The sequence below is a fragment of the Erpetoichthys calabaricus genome, chromosome 10 (genome assembly GCF_900747795.2).
Source record: "Erpetoichthys calabaricus chromosome 10, fErpCal1.3, whole genome shotgun sequence".
NCBI classification, from domain to species: domain Eukaryota; kingdom Metazoa; phylum Chordata; class Cladistia; order Polypteriformes; family Polypteridae; genus Erpetoichthys; species Erpetoichthys calabaricus.
The window spans coordinates 59,884,439-59,912,184 of NC_041403.2; the positions used below are offsets into that span (position 1 = coordinate 59,884,439).

The window sequence follows — 27,746 nt, forward strand, 5'->3', positions numbered from 1 at the left end:
GGTCTCAGTCCGTGTGCTAGATCTGTTATCCATCATATCTATCATACAACCTGCACAATTTGATTGGATTGTATTACATTTTGTATTTCATGATATGATTTGTATTACAATAGGAAAATGGGTTAAAGTATAGTTATCATTTGCGGGGACAATGAAAGTTCAACTAAGATGAATTAGTGACTATTAATGTCAGCATACCAAAGTAAATAGGTAAGAAAAGAGGATAAATAAAAAAAGTAAATATTTCAGTATTTCCTCCTAGAACATTTTTATTAATGAAGAGTAAGGTTTGCCCTTAGAGTGGCACCATAAATAGATAAGTACTATAAATGATGTAAAAAAAATTACATTATACAATACATAAAATAACACAGTTGTGCAGGAAAACATGAGTACATACAAATTTTAATTGAATTACAACATAAGGATATTCACAAAAAAGGTTAGAAATTGTGAATTGAACCACATTTTCTAAGTTGTTCTAGTAAGCAAGAGGTCAGAACACAGTTGTTTACTTTGCATTATTAGTTAATTGTTGAAAAAATGTGAGATTTGCAGAAATGCATTATCTTTGGGGATAAGGTGTGTGGCATGGACCCGGCCAGGACGCCCCTTCACTATATATTCAGGGGGAGCAGCCCTGGAGGGTGCAATACCTCCCCCTGGATGCTAGATGGACGCCCCCCTTGGTTGGAGCGGTGCCTCAGTTTCCCGCAGGGCTCCAGGGGAATTGGAGTTGGGTGCAGCCCTGATGGGTCCCACAGGCACTGCCAGGGGGTGCTGTAAATGGGACTCCTGAGCCTGTATGAGCAGCACATTCATCACACCCGGAAGTACAGTCGGAACTCGGCAATCAAGCACCTGGAGCACTTCTGGGTCAACTATAAGAAGAGCCAGCAACCACCACTCAGCAGCCAGAGTCGGGAGGAGGAGGACGAAGCTTGACAGGAGGAGTGGTGGTGCCAGAAGGGAGTGTTTTGTGTTGGTGGATTGTGCTTGTTGGGACTGTGTTGTGCCTGTGGGGTTCACGGGGAAGACATGCCCCACAGGTGAAGAAAAATAAATGTTTGGTTTATTTTACACGTGCCTCCGTGTGAATCTGTGTTGGGTCGGGTGCATATACTGTATAGCGCCTTTTCACAGGTGGAACCATTTAATTGCCTGAAGACAGTGTCAGATTTATATCTCAAAACTACTCACATTGGTATAGAAACTGTAGAAGGCATGTCACTTTAAGGACCAGATTGCCTAAATTTTGCCACTCCTGAAGTCGTCACATTAAGTAAAACACAATACTATTTGGTTTTTTTTTTGGATTTTTTATTTGTCTCCAAGGATTAACTTAGTTTTTTTAATAAGAAGTGCATTAAATAATAAATCAAGAAATGAATAAATACAGGATGATGAAAAAGAAAGAAAACTTCTCACTTGGCAATTACAGTCCCAGTGAGGCATTATGCAGGCAATTGCTGTTGGTATAAAAGAGCCCCAGTAATGTTTCCTGACACTTCTGCTTAATAACTCATTGCTGAAAGTCCTCAGTGTTAGTGTGCCAGAGAGAGGATGTGCAGTATTGTTCATAATGGCCCTCAGTTTTGTTTTATTTCTCTCCTTTGCTACTACCTCCAGGGGCTCCAGAGTATGTCCAAGCCTGCCCTTTTAATTAGCTTCTTGAATCGGTTGGTCTCTCTTGAGGTGATGTGACTAGCCCAGCACACCACAGCATAGACAGGCTCACTGGCCACCACAGAGTTATAGAAGATGTCACTACCCACATTAAAACGATGCAGGATGTCTGTTCACTGTCTCATTGCTTTATGGAGCATTCTTCCTATAACATCTGACCATACGGGACAAGGCTGTGAGCCATCAGCAGTCTGGTTTAACATTTAGAAATTTAGCCCAATAGAAATTAGGGGATTAAAACTAGTTCTACATACTTCTTGCCATCATCCATTGACAGTTGCAATGTGGACCCTTGAGTCAGTAGTGCTACTTATTGAGCGAAAATGCCATCCGAAACAATCAAATCTACATATAAAGTTATGTTAATATACATGCAAAATAAACCCCAAACTCTACCTGAGACTGGACTTTCTCCAAAGCAGTGGGTACTGTACTGGTGCCTCAGAAAGGAGACCTCCCTCTCCAACACCTCTATACGATTGACCAGCTCTTGCATGGTCACTGAACTCGGACAGGCGCAGGCTTGTTTTGGGATGTTGATCTTATGTGTGAAAATCACCTGGTTTTCTGCATCCATTGTGTGCTCTGTGTACTGTGTGGCTGCTTCTCTTTCCCCCACTTTTACTCCATCCCCAGCAGAAGAATCCAAGCTGACAGAACACAGTGATTCTAAAGGAACGTTGATGTTGTACACATGGTTAAAAACCATGGCTTTCCCCTTCAAGGATAAGCTTTCGTTGGCATTCTGCCCCTCCACTTCCTTAGTGTCCCTTCTTCTTCTCGTGGTCTTTACAAGAAATCCACCATGCACTGAAACCAACAAAAATGTCACAGATAGTCCAAGAAGAATGTTTTGTAGAGTAAAACTTCTATAAGCATTGCAGCTCATGGTTACTCAAAGTGAGGAATAAGTGGCACTTTGATGCTTGGTTACCTTATGAATTTACTGTAAGGAAAAGAGAAAAAAAAAGAATTTGTAATATAGCACACTACTGAAGCACATCATGTTTGAAAGGGAATACATGAGAAAAGTAGAGTTCTGACAATTATACTGCACTAAACTATGTATCCATGAGAATAAAACACTTTTAACAAATATACTGTACTATATATACCGTACCTCTTTTTTTGTATATTTTAGACTTTGTGACTTCAAAAACCAAGCAAGAATATTCAAAAAGACGTACACCTAGCTATCACAGATGGTGAGGTGTGTCGTGTGATAAAATTAACACATTAGCAGCACAGCCCAATATTAAAGTGCATTTGCAATATTGGAAGAAAATCTGCTATCTGAGAAATTACTTAAATTCATTTATGTGTAAATTAATGTCATTCTTTTAACAAAAGCAACAGAATTATACAGATTTATTTAAATGATTGGGATACACAATCCAATTGTAACCAACATTTCTTTATCATTGATTCCCACATTACACATTCCATGTAAAGATTGCATTAATAGTCAAGAGCAAATTTTAAGTCATTTTTATATTACTCTTAAAAATTGTGAAATAGACTGCAAAAAAGTGTGAAGGAAATGCAACGAGTCCTTACTGTTCTGTTACACTGCAATTGTTTTGTTTTTTTTTGACTGATAGAACAAGATTGCTGTAATAAAACACAGTCAACTGCAATATTGTATTGCAACAGAGATGTTGTAGCCCTAACCAGGTCACTGGAAAACAAAGGGGATATGGAAAACCGCATACTGTCAGGTGGGTAACTATACTGTGATATTATGTGGGTACAGCTATTCCTTCCTCAAGACCCCTCATTATGCAAGTCTGATTGGCTAAAAGGACAAAAAGGAAAAGAAAATCAAAGAGATTCCTAAAGTTATGTAAAGACAATAATGTCCTTTGGACTGCGAGCTAACATGTCCCAGTATTTCATTAAGACTTTTTTTAATTGCTATAATTATTTTCTGCAACAACTGGACTGCATGGCTGGTTGCAATTTCTAAAACCTCTTTTTGCAAAGAACTGCTTCCATCTTGAATGCACGTCCTCTTAATATTCAGTTTTTCTTCTGTATATTATTCAATATTTAACTCAAAAGAACCTGCTTGACATTTTTAAGAACTGAGAAGACTGGATTAGTTCCCCAAAAAGTCTTTTTTTTCTTTCAAAACTAAACAAGTACAAGTCCCTTAGCCTCTTACAGTAGGACACACTCTTTAGCCTGGGGATACTCTTCTCTACACAGCTTCATTCATTTATTCATTCATTCATCTTCAAGTGCTGCTAAACTACATATGACACTTCATTGAACCAAAAGAATGTACCCCGATGGATGCAGTAACCAGAAATCAGGGAATGGAATGGTTGTCTGAGCACTGCTTGGGGCCATACATGTTTGTAATGTGTCATATGGTGTTGACATTACCTCAGGATTTCATTAGACAACAATGAGACAAAAACAACAGGATGGCCTGTTTAGAGTGTCACTGCTTTTGCCATTATCTTTACCTTATCTCAGAAAAAGCTATTAAAATTCCCACCAGATCAATTAACAGTCATTTGCTAAGCCACAGTACAATATCTGTCTAATGTAGTTATAAATTAGAGGAACAAAAGCAAATTCATACAAATAAGAAAAGAAGGCTTAAACTCCACTAGGTTAGAGTATGGAAATGTGTGGTCACAACACCAACCAGTGTACAATCCTACAGCCATTATGTGCTGAATGTATCCATATTTTTAATAGTCAGACAAACGCATAACACTACAACCAATGTGTACTATACTAAATTGATCTGGAAAATAAAAGGTTTTGCTGAATTCAGTGGTTACAGTGTAACAATTATATAATGAACAGAAGGTAATAGATGGCTTTTATAATTAATTGATACTTAGAAAATATGCAGCTGACTAAACTTTACTGTAGTAATATCAGAGGAGAAGAAGAATAAATTGTCTATGGAGTGTTTCAAATGCAAAACACTAAAGTTTACCCCTTGGAATCATGACTATCATAATAACTGCAGTGGTTCTGGTAAAAGGACAGCACATTCATTAACATTAGGCTATTGATGTGTCATTAATTTCCTTATAGTGTTCTGTAGCTTACAATGATTGCTGTGTGCAAAGTGCCAGGGCATTTTTCTCTTGTTCGCTCTCTGTCTTGCTGCCTAATTTGGTTTGGAGGAAGTTATATTTAGCTGAACTACTGTGGTTTCTCAGATGCATTTAACCATGATACTCATAAACATTATTACATATGCTTCAGTTCACTTTTTACAGCAGTACAAGATTCCTCAGCTGTGCACCTTATCAAAAGTATATGTACTGAAAGTTAAATACTGTTTGTTTTGGTGGTCTGTCATTGTTTTAAACCATGCAATAATGGCAAAGCTGTTATATCAATAAAATAATGATGTGAAGTGCAAGGACTATGCGCTACAGATTGCTAATAATTTTACTGCTAACTGAAATTATTCATGAAGCATGTGTAGGTGAAAGATTATTAATCAGCATTTAAAACAGGAACAGAAATACAGCAAAGCATGAATATAAATATGCTCATCAGAAAATATCTACTGTATGATATATACTGTAGCTGCATGCTGTAATGAACACTGACCAGACATCCACAGATAATCATGTCGCCTGGTCTTTTTACTGAGACACCTTTGCAATCTCCTTTCGGAGCCTCAAGGTTCATGTCCATTTGCTGACATTTCCAAGTTTTTCATGAATTACTAATGCCACAGTTTTATTCCTGAATTCTGTTGTAGCTGCTACACAAAGCAAATTTTGACATTAAGAAAATATGTGTTTGTACTGGACTGCCACATTACTTTACTTCTGTGTATTTATTTGTCCCCAAGGCTTTGTGGAACATCCTCTCATATTGTACAGGGTATTTTAGTCAACTAATTAACACAGATCTCCTAGGGTGCCCTGTCTGAGACTTCACTCTAATTACCCAAAGCTCTTTCACTGACCACTGACAGTCATTTCTTTATCTGCTGTCCTTGGCTGATTTTAAGGTGCTATCTATTAAGTGGCTATCCCACCTGAGAATTCTGTGCAGCTTTAATCCACACTACTGCTTATTCTGCTTAGCAAAAAAAGTCAACTAACTAACTAACTGAGTGCCTATAAAGTGCAGCATTAAAACTATAGCATAGCTGCTTTAAGATCAATGTGCAGTTAAGACTTGTCCAGGATTTGTTAATGCTTTACAAGTACGCAAAATTCAATTGTACCACGGGACTTTATACCTTTAGGAAACTGACACAGCACTTATATATGACAGCTTAGCTAAGTGCTAAATAACAGGATTTGCATAATCACAACTTGCCCAAACAAGACGCAAGCACATTTTTATTTCATTTGAAACAAAAGACTTTTGACATACACCAGTTTAGTAAAATATCATTTTACAGTGAAATAAAATGTTGTTCAACTAACATTTAGGATTGTAGAGGGGTGGAAACAAACCTGGATGGGATCACAGTCCATGTGTAGGGAACACTAACTCATTTCAAACTAACAACAGATACCAGTCAACCTGACTTGCACATTTTTGGAATTTGTTAGGAAAGATGTAGGGCAGCTCATGCATACACAGATAAAATAGTCAAGATTTGAATGCAAAACTCTGCAGTAGCAGTTCTAACTACTGTGCTACTCTGACGTTCAAGACATTTCAGTGATTCTAACATTTAACATTTCAAAATGCCCACACTTTTCTAACATGAATGCACCAAGGTGATGTCTATTGTCATGTATACATTGTACAATGTGATTGTTATTTGCATGTCTCTCCAGAACTGTTGCCAATAATATTAGCAAAGACACACTTACGCAAGTATCCATAGCATGCAACATTATGCTATATCTATATATCCTGTATACTGTATATATATATATATATATATATATATATATATATATATATATATATATATAAATATATATATATATATGTATTTCAAAGTTTTCTTGTCAAATAATGCAATGAGTACGCGACACGTGTTTCGCCATAATTCTGGGCTCATCAGGCGTACACACTCACTGCAACCCTTCTCGGGGAATCGAACCTCGGACGTCAGCGTTAGAGGCAAAGCCTCTTACGTTGCGCCATGACATGTGGTTTGTGTATTTGACAGCATGTAGATCGGGGTAATTACATTCATGGCATTCGTAGTCTGAATCACAATCTGATTGTATGGGTGGTTACCTACCCGGTAACTCTTGTGGTTAGTCTGCAAGCCAGCAAACATCTGCCAGGGTGCCCTCTTTCAGTTGCAAGAAACAGATCATAGAATGTTTCAAAGTTTTCCTGTCAAATAATGCAAAGAGTACACGACACGTGTTTTGCACTAATTCTGGGCTCATCAGGCGTACACACTCACTGCACCCTCCTCTCGGGGAATCAAACCTCGCACGTCAGCGGCGAAACCTCTTACGTTGCGCCACGGCATGTGGTTTGTTTAATTGACAGCATGTAGATCTGGGTAATTACATTCTATGATCTGCTTCTCGCAACTGAAAGAGGGCACCGTGGCGGATGTTTGTCAGCTTGCAGACCAACCATAAGTGTTACCTGGTAGGTAACCATCCATACAATCAGATTGTGATTCAGATTACGAATGCCATGAATGTAATTAAATATATATATAGAAGGAGAGAGCATCCTCAAGACACTACCTTCCCCGGGATGCTAGAGGGCAGCCCCCCCAACGGACTCCCTCAGGGCATGCTGGGAGCTGGAATTTGATGCAGCCCTGTTTGGTTCCATGAGGTTCTCTGCAGAGAGAGCAGAGCCCTGCTATTTTGGGTTTCTATCTCACCTGGTAGTAATTCCAGTTAACCCTGATGAGCCATCTGGGGCACTCCCAGGTGTAACATAAAAGGAGGAAGAGGGATGAAGCTTGCCAGTTGAGGAGTGGAGGCATAAAGGACAGCAAAAAAGAAAAAGCAAGAACTGTGTATTTGGTGTGTGCTTGGTGCATTGTACTGTGCTGCTGTGGGAAGCGAGTGCTACCCTACTGAAATAAATAAGTGCGGTGCTGGAACTCGAGTCTCTGCCTGTCTATGTCATGTTGGGGTGGCTGGAGCGCCCAGTGGTGATTGGCAAAGGCAAAAGAAAAAGGGATGTAAGGGTTAGCATGTCTGATAAGTAAAGGTTCCTAAATGCACAATGAGATCGAAACAGAAGGAATTTCCTTTGTACCATTTTGTCTATTTTAATAAAGGTCCATTTCGCTATTCTAGTAATATACATTTGCAAATATATCTAAACCTCATAATACGTCTACAGTGTTTGTTATGTTACAATATTTATTACTATGATTGACTGTACAGAAACTCTATGACTTGTAGATAGACACTGTCTCTGAATCTACTGGCGCAAGCACTAATCATCCTGTACCATTTGCCAGAAAGGAGGAGTGAAAAAAAGCAACTTAGTACACTGGCTGAAGATTTCAGTAACACCGTCATGGAGTGGGAGAATTAATGACTTATCCAGGATCAGGGGAGCGTGACCCTAACCTAGCAACACTGAACAATAAACAGGAACTAGCCCTGGATGAGACATGAGTCCTTGTTATGGCATGCAGACCAAAAAAAAAAAAGAAGAAAATCATGGTTGACTTGACATATGTAAACATGATATAAACATCCATTAAGTGTAAGAAAATGAAGATGAATGGGGCATTGCCAAGTGGAAATGTCAGATGTTCTCTCCAGGAATTTGGGGCCTCATGTATAACACCGTGCGCAGAACTCACACTATAACATGACGTAAGCACAAAAGCGGAAATGTGCTTGCTCACAAAAAAATCCAGATGCATAAATCTATGCGTACGCCAACTTCCACGTTCTTCCGCTACATAAATCCCGGTCAGCGTGAAAAGAAATGCACGTGCACGTGCCTGCTGTCCTGCTCCAACTCTTTGAATATGCAAATCAATATAAATAGCCCTTAAGGTCAGTGTTCTGTGAAAAGGCAATGGCAAAAGCAAGGGGGAAAACAGAAGAATTTCAGTGAAAATGGAGGCAAGGAAAAACGTACTATTTGTTGGTTTAAACAGTGGTATAAACAACAAAAGGAAGTTGATCGAGTGACATAGAGTGTCGGAGAAACTCGAAAGCTCAAGTTCACAAAGTCACACAGTGCCTGAAATAAAAAAGAAGTTGTCAGATATCAAAGTCGCCATGAAAAGGCGAGTCGTAGCCCACTATCTGAGTGTCATATGAAAGCTTATTAGGGTACAGAGAAAAAAAAATAGGCACACTGTGGGAAAAAAAGCACAAAATGTCAAATTTAATCTCTAAATTTCCACTTTAGTCACATAGTTTATTTTGTCATTAAAGTAGAACTTCCTCTTAAAATCGTTTAATTTACTAGTTTCTCAAATCCCATCGTAACTAAAGGAGCATGTTAAATGCTTTGTTTTGTATTTGATATTCTATGTGCTCTATGTGTGTGAATCACTACATGCTTCTTAAACCAGCTTTCTCTTCCTCCGACAGGACACAGAATCCATTACATTCGTGATACTACAGCTCTCTGAATAACTAAAATACTGAGATATATACTTGATATCATTTTCATGATGATAGGAGTTAAACATGGGAACACGGTGGCGCAGTGATTGTTCATGCCTCACGCGGGATGCTTGCTGCGCCAAGCGCGACCTTCGATGAAATAATTTATTGCAGAAGTACTGTTTCTTTCAAACGTACTAACCCCCAATTCCTGTCCTTACTTTTCTTTCTCCAAATACCCAATCGTTACACAATCAACTCTGTAATAGACATTAAGCCATCTGTAAGCTTAGAACGTTGATTCGTCAAAACTTTTAAGGAACATTGAAATATCTTTGTAGTACATGTTAAATTATTATATCCATCCAGTGTCACGCCAGCCCCAGCAAGAATACAGCGCGAGGCAGGAACAATCCGTAAACAGAGCGCCAGCGCCTTGCTAGCGCTGTGACACCGTGTCCTAACATGTTTATTTATTAACAATATAGATTATTTAAATTAAGTTCAAGTTTTATCTTTATAATATAATAAACATATTTTGCTGCTTTTCAACTTAAAAAATTATATCGTCATCATATGTAAATACGCGCTTTATAAAGTGGCTAAGGTTGTGCAATATTATAACTGTATCGCAAGTTTACAGTGAGGTAATTGTACTTATAAGTACAAACAGTTCTACAAGGAGCACTTGATGGACTGATTGAGCGTGTTTATAGTTCTTGGGATGAAACTGTTTCTGAACTGCGAGGAAAGGCTCTGAAGCATTTGCCGTATGAGAGCAGTTCAATAGACAGCATGGTTAAGGCAGTGTGTGCTTGATGCTGTATACCAATAATTCTCTTTCCGATCAGCTGCTGTACAGCTGTGATTCCCCACTCAGACACAGTGATATAAATACTTCGAGTGGTGCAGTGAGAGTAATATGGAAAAAGATGATCCGCTGTGGCAACCCCTAACGGTAGCAGCTGAAAGGAGAAGAAGAAGGTGAAGTGAGAGTAACAACGCTAAAGCTGCTATGGTATTTAGAATAGTTTGACCACTCTGTGGACCATTATTTTGTTACAGGTTAATTATTATCAGATGCATTAAACTAATAAACAATATGTGGTTAATTTCAGTGTATTTATAAAGCCACGTCAGGGATGTGGATCTAAAAATGAAATGGAAACCACACTGGAACAGTAGCACTGCTTTGATGCTGGGTGCAGCCAGTCTGCAAAACAGAGTGGAGAACTTGCGTACGCCAGCGTATGAGCTACCGTGGAAATGTGCGTGGCTTTACGGCAAGTTTAGGTTTTATACATAACAATTTGAACGTGGAAATGTTCGTATGCAATATTTTTGTGCGTACGCACCGTTTATACATGAGGCCCTTGGTCATGTTTTTCATTATTCAGTATTGGTTGAAAACATCAAAACAGATTATAAACAAATGTAGATATAATGGGGTTCAACTGTGATCTAAAATGTTTTGAAAAAAGATGAGGTTGTATTGCCATAGACAGCAAAACATTTCAAATCAAGACAGTTGCAAATGATAAATGCTTCACACAAAATTTGGGGACCTTTATAAAACACTTACATTAAACTAAACTGAAATTGTATTTAATAAAATTGAAATTTGCCTTGATAAAAATTCATTGGGTTGCAGCACTTCCGGATTGGAATAATGACTCCAAAATCTGCTTACAATCTGTTGATCTGCTCAGAAGTTTTGTGGTACAAATACACAGAAACACAAACAGATAAACAAAACACTAGGAAAATGGCTAAATCATGTTCAGAGATGCTTAACATGTGCAATCCGCAAAAAAGCTCAAAACTTCAGATTTCAACTGAATTACAATTTGTTTTCCAATATTATAAATAACATATTAAAAAAATTCTAATAGCAGGAGCATCAGGTGTCCAGTAGTACCTCTGCTGATTGGCTGTCTTAAAGGGTCTTAATTCAAGTACCATTAAGGATACATAGCAGCTGTAAAGGCTGCATATTCTAAAGCTTCCAAATTCTAATTTGACCACACACCTTTAAGTCTAGTTGGTCATGAACATCAATACATTAGATGTATGGAAAGTTTTCTGATAAGCAGCTAGTGAGTGATTTCTTCCACAACCCAGGCTGGCAACTAGAAAACAGAAAGAAACAGAGAGAGACAGAGGGCTGTTAGAAAAACAAGTTTCCGAGGATAATTGCAGTTCACTACATTTATCTTCCTTCTTATTTCCACTTATAGCTTTGTTATTTAGAGCACCACACAAGTCACTCACGACTTGATTCTAAGGTAGTGTCAGTAAATTATATACCAAGATGGACAAGTAAATAATGGCAAAGAAGATGTAAACAAACACTGCCTTGACAATGGAGAAAACTTAGTTGTGCTGCCTAGGTTCGTTTAAAATATGTTTCTTTAAATACTTACTGTACTAAAAACTATATTATTACTTTACTCAGACCATGTTCACAGAGATTATGTCATAATTGTACTTGATTTTATATACGATACAACCCATAATCCATTTCCTGAAACTGTTTTATCATTAAAGGGTCAGAAGGAGTCAATGTCGATCCTTACAACAGTGGTGGAAGGGCAGGAACTCTGAAAATGATTCCAGTTACATGCAGGCCACTCTCCACTACAGTGGTCAAAGAATGACAATAATGTGGAAATGCAGAAGTGGTATAGCGATTCAGTGATTACTGTTTCTGAACTTAAGCTTGAGTGTGCAGAATTCAAATGTGCTCTGTGTGTCCATAATGTCTTTTTAGAGACACTATGGATTCTTTTCACATCCCAAAATATCAATGTCAGGTCATCTGGCTTCAATAAATTGCCTTGATATTTGGGAAAGTAAATGTATCAGGGGTCCCCTGTGATGGGCTGTCTTCTCACCCAGCACAAAATACTGTTGGGACAGACTTCAACTGTCTATGATCCTGTAAAGGAAAAAGTAAGAATGGCTAAATAACAGTAAACTGATAGATGTGTTAGCCTGCAAGCAGCTTTAGAATTTATCTTGACATGGGAATAGCCATATTACCGACATAAAGAATTATGCATGATTTGGGAACTTAGCTAAAAATGTAAAACTATCATATTTTAGCCTCCTCATTATAAAGATGTTTAAAATGTTTAATATTGTATTAAAGTAAAATGCTTTTTTTAATTTAATATAATTAAATGACATAACTCATGCATGAAAAGAATGTGCATGCATGAAATTATCTTTACATATATGTGATTTCCTATAATATTTTCTGGAACACTTTAATTTAAATTGACATAAAGGTGGTTTGTGGAATTTTCCATCCATTCATTTTCCAACCCGCTGAATCCGAACACAGGGTCACGGGGGTCTGCTGGAGCCAATCCCAGCCAACACAGGGCACAAGGCAGGAACCAATCCCGGGCAGGGTGCCAACCCACCGCAGGGTTTGTGGAATTTTTTAGTTTATATTAGCTTTAGGAGCTTTCAAAGCAATGCCAACTATTTTGGGTATTAATTATTTTATATGAATATTTTACATTTGCTCTGCTGTCACTTAAACAGTTATGGAGCGCAGAAGAATAAATGAAATAGAAAATATTAGCATTGCTTTCTTCCAGTAGTCCTGCTCTAATTTTAGCTCTCTTAGCGATTCTTTCTGTACGATTCTTCTTAGTACTGCAGATTCCATTCCAGGCTGCCGCTGTTAATCCACTTGACGATCCTCCATTGTTCAAGCTGTGCTGTGAAATTGTGTCTTGAGATTTTTGCCAGTAATACAGGTGCTAAAAAGGTGTTTTTTAATGTCAATAATTTGTGTGGCACAGTGGGCCTGCTGTCTCATCTGTCCACTATTATTGTGTCAGGTACTGTGCCCAGTTACTGTATATGTGGAATTTTCATGTTCTCCCTGGCGCCTATGTCGAATTTCTTCCTGGCATTTAGAATGTGCAGTACACCGAATACTACACTCAAAAAAAGATTCTTAGGATACTGTGAGGAACTTTTACTTGGGATTTGTTGTTATAACATAGCTACCCTAAAATGAATTCACTCGGAATGAGCATGTTTTAAGGGTTTAAGTATTTACTTCTAGTACCACTCATAAAATCGTCTCATTTAAACAGTAAAGTTTAAAAGAAATGGATTCAATTATTTTAAATAACAGCACTGCTCACTGATTTTGTGTCATATATTATCATTTCCATACTTTATTAGGTTGACTTTACCTGAAATTAAAATGTAGTTAAGCTTTAAAAAATTGGTGTTTGGATTAATTTGCCATTACACAAATACCTTAAGGAGACATAACTGAAAGTGAACATATTTGTAGGCTTCGTATTTCTGCTTCTAATGATTGGCATAATTTTGTTGGCTGTCATGTTACCTGGTTTTACTTATGTTTAAACAGAGCAAATAAATTTCATTGGCAATGGACCAGCAGTCACATTAGGATGTACCACAGCAATGTTGCCAGATGGGCAGCACACTTTGTAATAATGCACATCTCAGTGTTGTCATACATAATTATCTTCCTTTCATGGACCTTTGAGGCAGCACTACTAGCCAATGCACCACCTTGCCACCCATTTATAGTATATACAGTAGCACATGGTCACACGCATGAGTTTGGTCTCTCTTCTATTCTTTTTGTGAATGGGACACAGTGGAAGGATTTGACACCAATGTCTTATTGTTCTTCATTTGTGCCCCAGGCCATGTTAGGCCTCCACCAATCAGAGCACACCTAACCACACCATGCATGCATATGCCCCTGAAGAGCCATCTTTTCTTAATCAGCTTTCACTCTTTTGACAACCTACTTCATCTGAAGTGCTAAAGCGTAAGGTAGAGTAGCCTGCAGCACCTCAACCCTTTGTAATAACTTGTTGGCTTTTATTTCCACAGATTTACATCATATATCTATACACTGTTCTAGACACAATAAATCCTAGATTGTGTAGAATTGTAAAAAGATATTTTGCAGAAATCACGTTTTAACCTTTTAAGACTGAAGTCTTGGTATTATTTATATGCACAATTTTCAAACCAAATTTAATCACAGAACACACAAATATCACTACTAAAAACAATGACAAACATTTCCATCACCTTGGTTCTAAGTGTATTTCTAGGGGTCTAATATCCAGAGGAAGCCCTTTGTCAATGTCATAGAAAATAGATTTGTTTAAAAATATGAAAAGAAATAAGTATTATAAAACATTATTCTATCTATCTATCTATCTATCTATCTATCTATCTATCTATCTATCTATCTATCTATCTATCTATCTATCTATCTATCTATCTATCTATCTATCTATCTATCTATCTATCTATCTATCTATCTATCTATCTATCTATCTATCTATATTCTTTAAGTATTAGTAGTGCTCAGCATTTTTTGGTAATTTAAGGTACTTCAAGTCCATTCTTTAAGTGCCCACAAATGACTTCAAGGTTCTTGTTGGTGACCTTGACAAAGTTTCAAAAGACCCGGGGGTGGAATAATAATTATAGAAGGAGATAGGAATAAAGATCAAAATGTAAGCATGCATAACTGAGGCAAAGTCTAGCAGACAGTGAAATTTCACAAATATAAAATGGGTATTGAAGGGAATAATCAAAAAGATGAAAGCTGTAGAGAGGGGGGAAACACATGCAAGACATATACTGCAGCAGAATATGTACATTGTTGGTCAGCACATATGTAAGTGTATTTTGTAAATTTGCATTATAAGTATGTCTTCTTAGGGCTGCTCTTCTTACACTACAAGAGGCAATATTTCTTTGGGTAAACTTCCCAGCTGCCTTATAGGATACATATTCATTCATTCATTCATTTGCCAAACCTGCCTTGTCCACAACAGTGTTACTCTGGACTCAAGACAGTTAAGAGCTCCATATTTTTTAATATATGTCTCTACAATCCATCTCCGAGAAAATCAGAACATAAACCACACTCATTTAACTAGGCCAATTTAGAGACGCCAATCAACCTAACTAAAAAATTGTTTGGATTTGGGAGACAACTGGAGTATCCATACAAAACCAACTTAGAGAGCAAGCAAATTCCACTTAGACAGTGTCCAGGTTGAGAGATTAGATCAGGACTCTTTAGCTGTGAGGCAATGGCAATTTACTATTATGATATCCAGAGTATTATAGCACATATTAGTATTATTTCTGACTAACAGTTTTTGGTTGTGTCTCTCATGTTTAGCTATATTTTGTTCTTTTTTCTGTCTCATACATATCACTTCAGCCCTGATGCAGATATGAAAAAGAGGTTCTGTATAATGTGTCAGCTAGGAGCTGACCTTTCTTAGTTATTTCTGTGAATTGTTAGTCTGCTCAGGAGAGGCTGGGTAGCCAGTTATCTGTAAGACATTCTCTTAATGTAAGGTGTCAGCGGCTCAATTACTAACTTCACTTGATACATCAATATATGACTGCAATTTTCTCTGGAAATTTGAAGAAAACATTGGGCTGTAATGTCAGTTTATGGATATTTTTTAATGAAAAGAGGAACTCAATTATCTGAAGTTCATTTTAAAAAGTAAATGTACTGCTGTAATTGGAGCAGACAAATAAATGAGTGTTACAACTGCAGAAATTCCAGTGAACAATCCATTTTTTAACAATATTGCATTAGTATCGGCCTACAAACTCACCTAAATATACAGACTATAATAAGTGGTTTTCTTCCTGATGTTTCTTCATACCTGGATCAATGTGGAGTCCAAGACATTCCAAACTTCAATATGTCTGATTGTATCTAAAAATCCACACAAAGGGGGTACTACAACTCCTAGAGGGCACCCTGAGCTTAGCTACAAAGGTATTCATATCCCCATTTATTAGGAAGGGTGGCTTGCAAACTTGCTTACCTCCCAAGCACCACTTACTCTCCATACCTCACTCACTCTTTCCCAATCTTGGCCTTTCTTCCTTTCAATAGTTACCCTTTGTTGAAGTTTACTCTAACCTATGAAAACATTCTTTGGCAAGTTAGATGGCTTTGAAACTTCCACCCTCCACAATCACTTCCATGCAAACCCAAACATCATTATTTGAATCAGGGTGAAACTTATTGTCTATAGGGACACCAAGTAGAGACAATTATAGCAGCTTCAAGTGTTCCTGCCTCCTGACTTCTCTGTAGTCCTGGAAGACTACTAGACACACTCCAAGTTGCCAATCTTCTTAAAGTGGAAAACATTCCAAATCATTCAAATCAGAGGCCATTTGATGTCTCCTACTTTTACGGTGTGAGAATGCCAGCCTTCTATAGTCCCCAACTTGTATTGATTTTAAACCAACATGGTACCTGACCTGAGAAGCTAGTGCAAACCTTGCCAGCTGGATGTTTTGTGGGATGTTGCCAGGTATCCATGGAGTCATCCTCTCTCAGATAGGGGCATCATGGTCCCTGCTGCCATGCAGAAGCTTGAAAGTCGTATAAAGTTTTGCTATTCTTCTTGGACCTTCATCAGAAAGCAGATCATTTACAACGTACCTTTGACATATACTTGGTTGCTTGCTCTGGCTGACATGCTGTGCACTCTCATCTTTGAGAGTTTACACTGTTACCTGCCAGCCCACCAAATCCTCTCCCTCAGTCCGTTGACCTCAGATGTCCTCCTATCATGGTGGTATAGTATTCACACTGACAAGGTCTACCGTCTAATAGTGATTTGTGTTTTGTTACAATGGCACTTTACTATATATGAAAATAAAGTAATACATTTAAAGATGTATTTAAGCTGTTCCAAAAAGTGTAACTTTAAGTATTGTGACAAGAATGAGTCTCCAGGCATTATAAAGGTTTGGGGCAGCCACCTGTATATTATATCCCAGCTGCAAAAGTTTGAAATAATTGAAGAGAGATGTTCACCAGACAGAGTCCAAAACAGAACTGAATATTTGGAGGTAAGATGGTGGTTTTAAGGGCTGGGGAAGGAAATGATATAATCTATGCTGGAACCAGAAGTGACGTCATCAGAGGTGCAGGAAGTGACGTCATCAGAGGTGCCGGAACCTGCCGAGATTTCTCGGGAATGGTCTGCAAGAAACTGAGAGAGACAGCCAATACACTCTGCCACCCCCTGGTCTGCTGTAGTATTACATTTACTCAGGCCCTTTAGCTGTCTCCTACTCGCACATGTGTGACAGTATATTGATTTGGTAAACATGAAAAAACAGTTCTGTGTACAAGAAAAATCATCCTCTCAATGAAAGTACAACAGGTAAACGATTGGCTGTCAAAATAATGGATATCATAAATCTTTTCAAGAATGGCATTTTCAGTGCCTTTGAGAATTACAAACAAACTAAAATCATAGTTGTCCCTTATAAATATGAAAGGCATTTCAAAAGGTATATTTATGCATAATTTTTGAATTGCAAGTGATCACAGATACACAGTCATATTTATAGGCAATTAACATACGATATATGACTGTAAGAACTATCAAAGGTCATAAAACATCTTAATGCTTTTCTTTCTGCAAAATTGCTGGAAAAAATCCAGTATTTGTTTTAAGAGGTTGCTAACAGTTGAAAAAATCTAAGGAGGACAAAAACAGAGCAGTCACACTAGTACCAGTGAAACATTTCTATATGCTAGTGTGTGCAAATATGCATCAATGAGGGATGTATGCCCTTCTTGTTTAAATGTAGCACAAAAAAGTGGATATTCAGAGGGCACCAAAGTTAGAGAGACAGAGACAGATACAGAGAAGGGGAAACAGATGAAACAGAGGTTAAAGATGAACAAAATAATGCCAGGAGAATTTCTCCTGACTGATACTGTATGTTCTAGAAAAGGGTACCCATGTAGGACAGATGAAACATTGTGGTACATTATTGATAACAGGCAAATAGGAAAGTATGAATAGCAGGACGATCTGATGAGATGACCTGAGGACTTTCAGAAGCCATTCCAGGCTCATGAAATAATTCTTGTGTAAAGCTTAAAATAAACTCTCAATGGTCACTGAGTTTAAGGTAAGTTGAAGAAAAGCGTCAGCAAAATAGTACACTCAGAAATCCGCAGAGACTGAGATGTGAGTGGCAGTGTGTTTTGGGCACTGGTTATTGTTGTGGACAAGTGGGTGTGCCACATTACCTGTTTGTCAGACACAAGACCCTCTGCAATTAAGCCTATTGGAACAGCTAGGGTTTGTATTTGGTTCTTGTATCTTCCCTTTAATCACTCTATTGTGTTTTTGCTTTACTAAATTGCTATCTTTGATACCTTTTTATTATGTGGCTCTTCTGGTTTTAGACACCAGGCTCATACATAGATAACTTGTCCCTCACTATATATAAATATACATCACAAAGGTGAACAAGTTGAGGTCCCATATTGCAATCAGGAGAGGATAACACAAAGGGGTGATATAGGGTGTGTTTACAAGGACAGCTCTAGTTGTATTCATTCTAAGGGCATAGAAACAGATAACAGTTAAGGATGATGGGAAGCTTTGGATTAACCATTAGGCAAATAAGTATGTGCTTAGGGCACCAAGAGAAGGGGGTCAAAACAGAGTTTTTAGCTATCATGCCCTTCATGTTTTGACTGCTACACTCAATTTTTGTCAATTTTTTTGTAGTTGTTCTTATCTATCATGTTTGACATCAATCTGTTAAAAAGACATTTTCTTTGGCATAGTGAGTGAGTAAAGTTTTAAAGTTTGGCTTGAAGGAGTCATTAGATATTAAATTTGTTTCTGTTTTATGAAATTAAGAGTTTCACATCCATCTAGCTGTCTGGTCTGGCTATAAGTAGCAGCAAGGGGGACTATTACATAGTACATTAGTCTTCTGTCATGTTCCATGATAGTCAGGCATCTGTGGAGTTGTCTAGGCATTTTTTAAAATGGATAGAAATTCATATGTGCAGGGTAACTAACAGAATGGCCCCAGGGGTTTCAAAGGGTATGCCGGACCATGAAAGTTGTACAGGAAATCAGCTTAAAAGCTGTCCCTGGATCAGGCTTAAAAACTTGTTCTGGTCATTAAAATAGCAAGTGGAGTCAAGAGAAGAGTCTGAGGCAAGAGTTTGAGAAGAAGAAAGACCATACAGTGTAAGAGAAGGAGGGATAAGTTTGAAAGGAGGTCAGAATGGAGTAATATCTTGCATTTACTTGCTTAGCTGACTATTTTATCCAAAGCAAATTACAAAGGAGGTCAAAATAACTGAGTAACACCGGTCTAGGACTGATTTGAACAATTGTAGTGGGGCAGGTTTCAAAAGTTGATCATCACAAGTAAAAAGCTGTAAAGCTAGCATAACAGAAAATGATCAAAAAACTATGACAGTTCCCCATATTGCAAAAAACGTCAATGACAACTTGACTGATATTTTTAGAACAGTAGGGTTTTAGTTCACTTCTTGAACACATTGAGGGAGTCAGCAGTTTGGATGGAGTGGGCAGCTCATTCCACCACCTAGGAGCTACATATGAAAAGAGTCTGGATTGAAATTTGATATTACTCTTTGGTGGCATCACAAGACGCTGTTCACTGGCAGACCTGAGAAGGAGCATAGCACCTCACAAGTGTCTCCATATACACAGGTGCTGACCCACTGATTACTCTGTGGGCAAGTATCCATCATCTGAATTTAATGTGTGCTGCTACAGGAAAGCAATGTAGTGACTTGAAGACAGGAGTGACATGCACCCATCTTGGCTGGATGAATACAAGATGGTCTGCTGCATTTTGAACCATCTGCAGTGGTTTCATGGCACATGCAGGTCCTACTGCTGGTAGTGAGTTACAGTAATACAGACATGACAAGTCCAAAGCTTGGACCAGAAGTTGTGCTACATACTCAGTCAGATCTGATTTAAAGTCCGCTTTTGCGGATGATATACAGAGTGAAACTACATGAACGACAAACAGTTGAAATGTTGTCAGAGAAAGATAACTGCTCATCAATCACCACATCAATATTCCGTACTGAGTTGGTAGAAATTAGTGACAATGAGTGGTAAGGTTGTTCATGAAGGTAACTATATCAGCCACCCCATGTAGGAGAAAGAGTCCTCCAGTTGTATAGGTAGCCCTAGTAAGGCATTAAGCTTTGTTGTTTTGTTTTTCATTTAATACTTTTGAGTTATACCTTTGTTATGGCTTTCTCTTTACAATAAAATAGGGAATCCATTCCCGGATGGGTTTATCCATTCCCGGGAATTCGGGAATCCCGCATTTCATTCCCGGGAATCCCGGGCTCCTGGGGATGACACAGTGCACGGGCATCTCACATGTGAATGGTTTTAGAATGACCACCACTTATTTTTAATAAAACTACTGCAATATGTTGACACAAGTAAAAGACTAACCTTATCTACAAGCAGTTCATGCTGTCATATAAGTACATGTATCTTCAGTTGTGGTAATAAGAGCGTAGAAAGCACAATGTCCTCACTGGTGGCACAGTGGTAGTGCTGCTGCTTTGCAATAAGGAGAGTGTGGAAGATTGTGGGTTTGGTTCCTCCCTCTGTGGATAGCGCTTTCAGTACTGAGAAAAGCGCTACATCAATGTAATGAATTATTATTATTATTATTAACATGTCCAGTGTGCGCCATCCAGTACGCCAGCCGCTGAGAAAGCATGCTCTGCCTCCACTGAAGTAGGTGGCAAAATCATCAGATACTGATACACTTGTTCTAAACAACGCCCGCGCTTGCCATTGCTCTGAAACACCGCCATTTCAGCTTTTACTCATGCATCCAGTTTCTTGTCATCATTCTGTGATGGCAAGTTTCTTGGCACAGATTATGCGGATGCAACAGACTGACACATTGCAATTTCAAGTTGCTGTTCAAAGCTGTTGTCTGATGAAGTACAATTTGCAGCAATGGCGCCACCTTAATTATTTTCAACTATAACTCTGTCATTTCTTGATCGATTTTTACACTTTTACACCCTATATATGCGAGCTTGGCCATTCCCGTATTCCCGGGAATTACAGCAGTTTGGATTCCCTACAATAAAGTTCCTTTTCAGTTATACATTTGGCTTCTTTTTTACACAATAATGTTCGGAGATAGCTCAAGAGTTCCCCTGAAGGGGGCTTATATGTAAGAATAAGCTAGTGAAGGGTGGAGATTAGGTATCTGAACAATAATTAGATTCCTGGCTCAGTTACTTTTTTGGTCAACTTTAAACATTCTCCATGTTTGCATGTTAGTACACAGGTACACTGGTGTAAGTCTTCACATATCCTATAGATTTGTATGTTCATATGGTGACACACTGTTGATTTTCAGTGTGCTTGGTGCGATTGACTGTGAGTGTATTTGTGTACTTGTGAATGTGTTCTGTAACTGACTGCTGTTCTGCCCAGTGTTGTTTCTGGTCCTGCCCCTAATGCTGCTGGGATTGTCCATAGCTAGTGACTGAATAATTTTATGTTTGTCAGCATTGTGAATTATTACTATTCTCCAGAACATGATTGTTAACTTTTTCTCACCAGCACATTCAATGTGTCAAAAGATCACTGGCTCAGAGCATAGCATGATTATAACACAGAGCAAATATTTAAAATTCAATCATAATTTATGTGTACAGTATATTGTGCAACTGCAATGCGAAGGTAGTTTACAGTGTGCGGATTACAAATAACATTCATTGGTAATTGGGGGCACATACAAATGACAGAAGTGTGTTTTATTCTTTCTTAAACCTGGTCTCAGTACAAATAAGCATTTTTATTAATCACTATATTATTGATACCTACTATGCCTCCATCCAACAAGTGATTTTCTAAACCTGAATAGACTAGTCCAGAGTAACACAGGCACCATCCTATCATAGGCACATTTATACACTTATACCAGTACAGTTTAGAGGTACTCATCAACCTGTTGTGTATATCTGTAGAATGTGCTGTCAATGGAAGCTGTTTTACTTAGACAATAGCTAAACACAAACAGTGGACAGATCAGTCCTTGGAATTAAGAACCGTAAGCACTGAACCATGGGTTATCCTGCATTATTTGTTGATAATAACAGAATCAATGACCAACATGTTCAACAGTAGTATTCTAAATGAAATGATTTACATTGCATACTATGTGAAAGTTCTGCAGGTATACTGGAAGTGCTTCTAGGTTAGGGTTAGCAATGTCGATCCTGGAGAGTATAATGGCTGCAGGTTTTTGTTGCAACTCAATTGCTTAATTAGACACCCAATCCTAATAACAGATTTTATTTAATTTTGTGGTTTATTAGTGTTTTCATTCTGCCATGTCAGGTCATTCTTATATTGTAGATTTGTTTTCCTTTCCAAGAGTATCATCCAAATATTCTGAAACTGAACAGGATTAGTAATCCTCAGTCATTCACTTTTTTCTCTTTCAAATATTCTTTTAAACCAGATAATCCACAATGAATACACACTGTTGTAAACAGAAATGAGCTAGACGGACACCTACTAGTTCCTTTGTCATTTGCATTTTATTGTTAAAAAGGAGTAATTAAAAACAGTGAATACAGCTATTTAAGGCTAAGAGATGAAGTAAAGGTGGGGAATGTTAACAAGCAAGACAATTAAAACAAAACAAAAAAATGCTTCTTGAGCAATAAGTGCTTCATCAGCAGTAATTGACTTCTAATTAAGAACGTGGGTTAGAATAAAAGTCTGCTGCAGCCACTACAGCCCTCCAGGACCGACTTTGCGCATCTCATTCTAGAGGGCAAGTCCACTTTAACATTGGTTGAAATGTGTATATGCAATATTAAGACCTGTTGTGGAATTTAGCTATACAATTATGCTCATATCAATAATTGCTGAAATATTTCCTGAAGTAAATACTTGGTAATTTTTCATTAATTTGGGTAAATGGTATCATCACTTTGTGGACAAGTTCCTACAAATGCTGTCAAGTTTAAACATCACATAGTCTGTTTTACACTTATTTCTTCTAGGCTTGCAATCACTTTGATCACAGTGTTCATTTAAGTTATTCTATGAAAACAGCACATTCATTAAATGTGAATAATCTTTCAAGTAGAAATTTTAATATTATAATTATTTTACAGGATGCTTAAGAAATGAGGGCAGCACGGTGGCACAGTGATAGTGCTGCTGCCTTGCAGTTAGGAGACCTGGGTTCGTTTCCTGGGTCCTCCCTGCGTGGAGTTTGCATGTTCTCCCTGTGCCTGTGTGGGTTTCCTCCAGGTGCTCCGGTTTCCTCCCACTGTCCAAAGACATGCAGGTTAGGTGCATTGGCATTCCTAAATTGTCCCTAGTGTGTGTGTGTGTGTGTGTCCTGCGGTGGGTTGGCGCCCTGCCTGGGATTTGTTCCTGCCTTGTGCCCTGTGCTGGCTGGGATTGGCTTCAGCAGACCCCCTGTGACCCTGTGTTAGGATATAGTGGGTTGGAGAATGACTGACTGACTGACTTAAGAAATGAAGTTAAGAATAAAACAATAACTAGCAATGCCTAAACTTTCAAGATGAGGTCAGCAAAGCAAATTGTAAACCAGTTAGTAACCAAAAATCCAATGAGCAATCAGAGTGGGAGAACAAACTCTTCTTTGTTTCCAAGTTAAACCTTATGAAGTTTTTTCCTCTATAACCATTTCACACAATTAGGTTTCTAACTCTTAGCCTTTGGTAACATAGTAGTTATTAAGAGGACAAGCCACGTGACCAGTTCTGTGGATGATAGGTCTATTATAAAATCGGAACAATTCATATTTACTCCTTTGAGTGGGCAGTGATTTCAGTAGTTAAAGACTTAGCAGCAATTGGCTGGGCCTCAAGCCAGAGCTTATTGGGTAGATCTGCCTCAGAAGGAGAGCCTTATGAGCAGCAAAACTGGTGTGCTGCCTTCCTAATTTGCTGGTGCTTTGTTTCATTGAAGTGCAATCAGAATTAGAATTTCTAGCAAAAAATACCTTCAGTGCATGAATATATTTTCTGAAGTCATGCTCCAGTATACTGAGGATAATAAATTACAATATAATATTCTTTTTACTGCCTAAGTCTCGGTCCCCACTGAGTGCTTAAACAGTAACGAGTCAAATGACTGAGTGCATAAAAAGAGAGAATACTGTTTGATGTGTTAAAGAGGCAGGACTGAAGAAAGTTCTAAAGAAGAATGAAACACAACTGTCTAAGCATAGGTTTCACCACATTATCTACATTTCTTTCAACTGATAGGAATACTTTTCCTGTTATGGCAAAAACTGTGAGTCATGCATAAATTACTGTGCAATATATACTGTAAAAGAGAGCCAGACCACAGATCACACTTCTAAGTATTTTGTGCTCTATTTAGGATGTCACTGAGTGCACTCCCTGGATGGAATGATAAAATCCTGCAAAGGAGATAACCAAGAACACTCTCTGGATGAAATAACAAACTAATAAAAGTTAGGCAAAGAAACACATCCTAAAGCCACAAACCTGACAGTTGCAAGATATTGTCTTCCCAAGGTGTCTGCTTATTGAATAATAAGTATCCTGCAAGGAGCCAACAGTCAACACGGGTACTTTTCATATGGGGTCTGAATTTATCTGGAAGCACTTCTCAGCAAGGAAGGTGTGACACTGGAAATGCTTCCAGGTTAGGCCTTACAGCATGGAGTTAAACTCAGATATTGGAGGGACCACTGTTGCCACACATTTTCATTCCAGCCACTTTTCTAATTATTCACCAATTACTGCTACTCATGAAACATGTTTTTTAGCCTTAATTTTAATTTATTTGCTTTTTAGGATTTAGTACCCAACATTATTTCTTTTTTTTAACCTGCAGCCAGAAATTAATGAGGTTCACAGCAACCCAACAGATCATCAACTAACTTGATCCCAAATGTGTCCATCATATACTGTAATACCTGTTTTAATAAAATACAGTATTTGAAAAGAAAAAAACTGAAGGTCTGAAAGATATTTATCTGCTTTGCTGTACAAAACATTGTGATGGTATGCTCAGAAAAAAAAGTAAAATCAATTAGAAAATTTGAGTACTAACACTCCAGGAAATAAAACAGTGTGTTTTATTTAAGACAAGAATTCACACCTAATTAGAAAACTTGTTGGATGGAAAGTGAAGGTGGTGGCTTCTGAGTTAGCTGGTCATTGATTGGCTCATTTTTCACCTCATTATTGTTTGGATGCTGGAAAAAAGAATCAGTTAAGTGTTCTGAACCTTTAAACCTAATAAATTAAAATTAAGATGAGAGAAGTCTGTTCTATAAACTGCAGCAGCTGGATAATAATTAAGAAAGTGTCTAGGTTAAAAACTTGCAGTCTTTGCAGTACTCTAAGATCTGAGTTTAAACACCACTCCCTATTTTAAGGACCTTCAGCCCCTCTGTCAAATGAAGTTGAAATTTGAAGACGAAAAGGAAGGTGAGGAGAAGAAGGAAAACCCAGATTAGTGGAGTAAGGTTGGAGGTAGACAGACAGTTCATTGTGTTCAGTTAGGCCTATGAAGGGCACAGTCTTTATTTTTATTGTGAGTATTCTCTTCTGTTCATTCAGTTCTGCTATTCCCTGGACCTTTTCCAATAAACCTTTTTTGGATGAACTCTGGAAGAGTCTGAGCTTTATTCTGGAATTGGGGTCAGCTTGAGAGTGCCCCTGGCCATCACAATGTTAAGGTAGAACAAGTTGCTGGGCCCAGAACAAAAATATGTGACTAGATTAGGCCTAACTTAGAGCCTCCTTCTTATGTAAAACAATACAATAACAAGATACAGTTAGGTCCATAAATATTTGGACAGAGACAACTTTTTTCTAATTTTGGTTCTGTACATTACTGCAATGAATTTTAAATGAAACAACTCAGATGCAGTTGAAATGCAGACTTTCAGCTTTAATTCAGTGGGGTGAACAAAACGATTGCATAAAAATGTGAGGCAACTAAAGCATTTTTTAAACACAATCCCTTCATTTCAGGGGCTCAAAAGTAATTAGACAAATTAAATAACTGGAAATAAAATGTTCATTTCTAATACTTGGTTGAAAACCCTTTGCTGACAAGGACAGCCGGAAGTCTTGAACTCATGGACATCACCAGATGCTGGGTTTCCTCCTTTTTAATGCTCTGCCAGGCCTTTACTGCAGCGGCTTTCAGTTGCTGTTTGTTTGTGGGCCTTTCTGTCCGAATTTTAGTCTTCAACAAGTGAAATGCATGCTCAATTGGGTTAAGATCATGTGACTGACTTGGCCATTCAAGAATTTTCCACTTCTTTGCTTTAATAAACACCTGGGTTGCTTTGGCTGTATGTTTTGGGTCATTGTCCATTTGTATCATGAAACACCGCCAATCAATTTGACTGCATTTAGCTGGATTTGAGCAGACAGTATGTCTCTGAACACCTCAGAATTCATTCGGCTGCTTCTGTCCTGTGTCACATCATCAATAAACACTAGTGTCCCAGTTCCACTGGCAGCCATGCACGCCCAAGCCATCACACTGCGTCCACCGTGTTTTACAGATGATGTGGTATGCTTTGGATAATGAGCTGTTCCACGCCTTCTCCATACTTTTTTCTTGCCATCATTCTGGTAGATGTTGATCTTGGTTTCATCTGTCCAAAGCATGTTTTTCCAGAACTGTGCTGGCTTTTTTAGATGTTCTTTAGCAAAGTACAATCTAGCCTTTCTATTCTTGAGGCTTATGAGTGGCTTGCACCTTGCAGTGCACCCTCTGTATTTACTTTCATGCAGTCTTCTCTTTATGGTAGACTTGGATATCGATATGCCTACCCCCTGGAGAGTGTTGTTCACTTGGTTGGCTGTTGTGAAGGGGTTTCTCTTCACCATGAAAATAATTCTGCGATCATCCACCACTGTTGTCTTCTGTGGACGTCCAGGTCTTTTTGCGTTGCTGACTTCACCAGTGCTTGCTTGCTTGCTTTCTCAGGATGTACCAAACTGTAGATTTTGCCACTCGTAATATTGTAGCAATTTCTTGGATGGGTTTTTTCTGTTTTCGCAGCTTAAGGATGGCTTCTTTCACCTGCCTGGAGAGCTCCTTTGACCGCATGTTGTCTGTTCACAGCAAAATCTTCCACATGCAAGCACCACACCTCAAATCAACTCCAGGCCTTTTATCTGCTTAACTGATGATGACATAATGACAGACTTGCCCACATCTGCCCATGAAATAGCCTTTGAGTCAATTGTCCAATTACTTTTGAGCCCCTGAAATGAAGGGATTGTGTTAAAAAAATGCTTTAGTTGCCTCACATTTTTATGCAATCGTTTTGTTCACCCCACTGAATTAAAGCTGAAAGTCTGCACTTCAGCTGCATCTGAGTTGTTTCATTTAAAATTCATTGTGGTAATGTACAGAACCAAAATTACAAAAATGTTGTCTCTGTCCAAATATTTATGGACCTAACTTTATTTGTCCCATATTTTGGATGTAAGTAATTTCATAATGCAATATTGTATGCAGGTATTTCAATGTGCACATGCTGAACAATAAGATGTCTTGTCTTTATGATTGTGTGCTCTGAAAAGAAAGTTTGCTTTAAACATTACTTAAAGATCAGTTCAAGTAAAAAATGTAGCCTTCAGTGGAAGACAAG

General features: G+C 38.1%; 1 protein-coding gene across 1 annotated transcript in view; it reads right to left on the minus strand.

Moving 5' to 3' along the window:
* Positions 1-27,746, minus strand: part of tnr (tenascin R (restrictin, janusin)) — a 476,387-nt gene that overhangs the window by 200,857 nt on the left and 247,784 nt on the right. The window contains exon 3 of the mRNA XM_051933130.1: positions 2,083-2,632. Within this exon, the coding sequence (XP_051789090.1) occupies positions 2,083-2,575 (493 nt within the window). The 5' untranslated portion in view covers positions 2,576-2,632. The remainder of the gene's footprint in view (positions 1-2,082; positions 2,633-27,746) is intronic.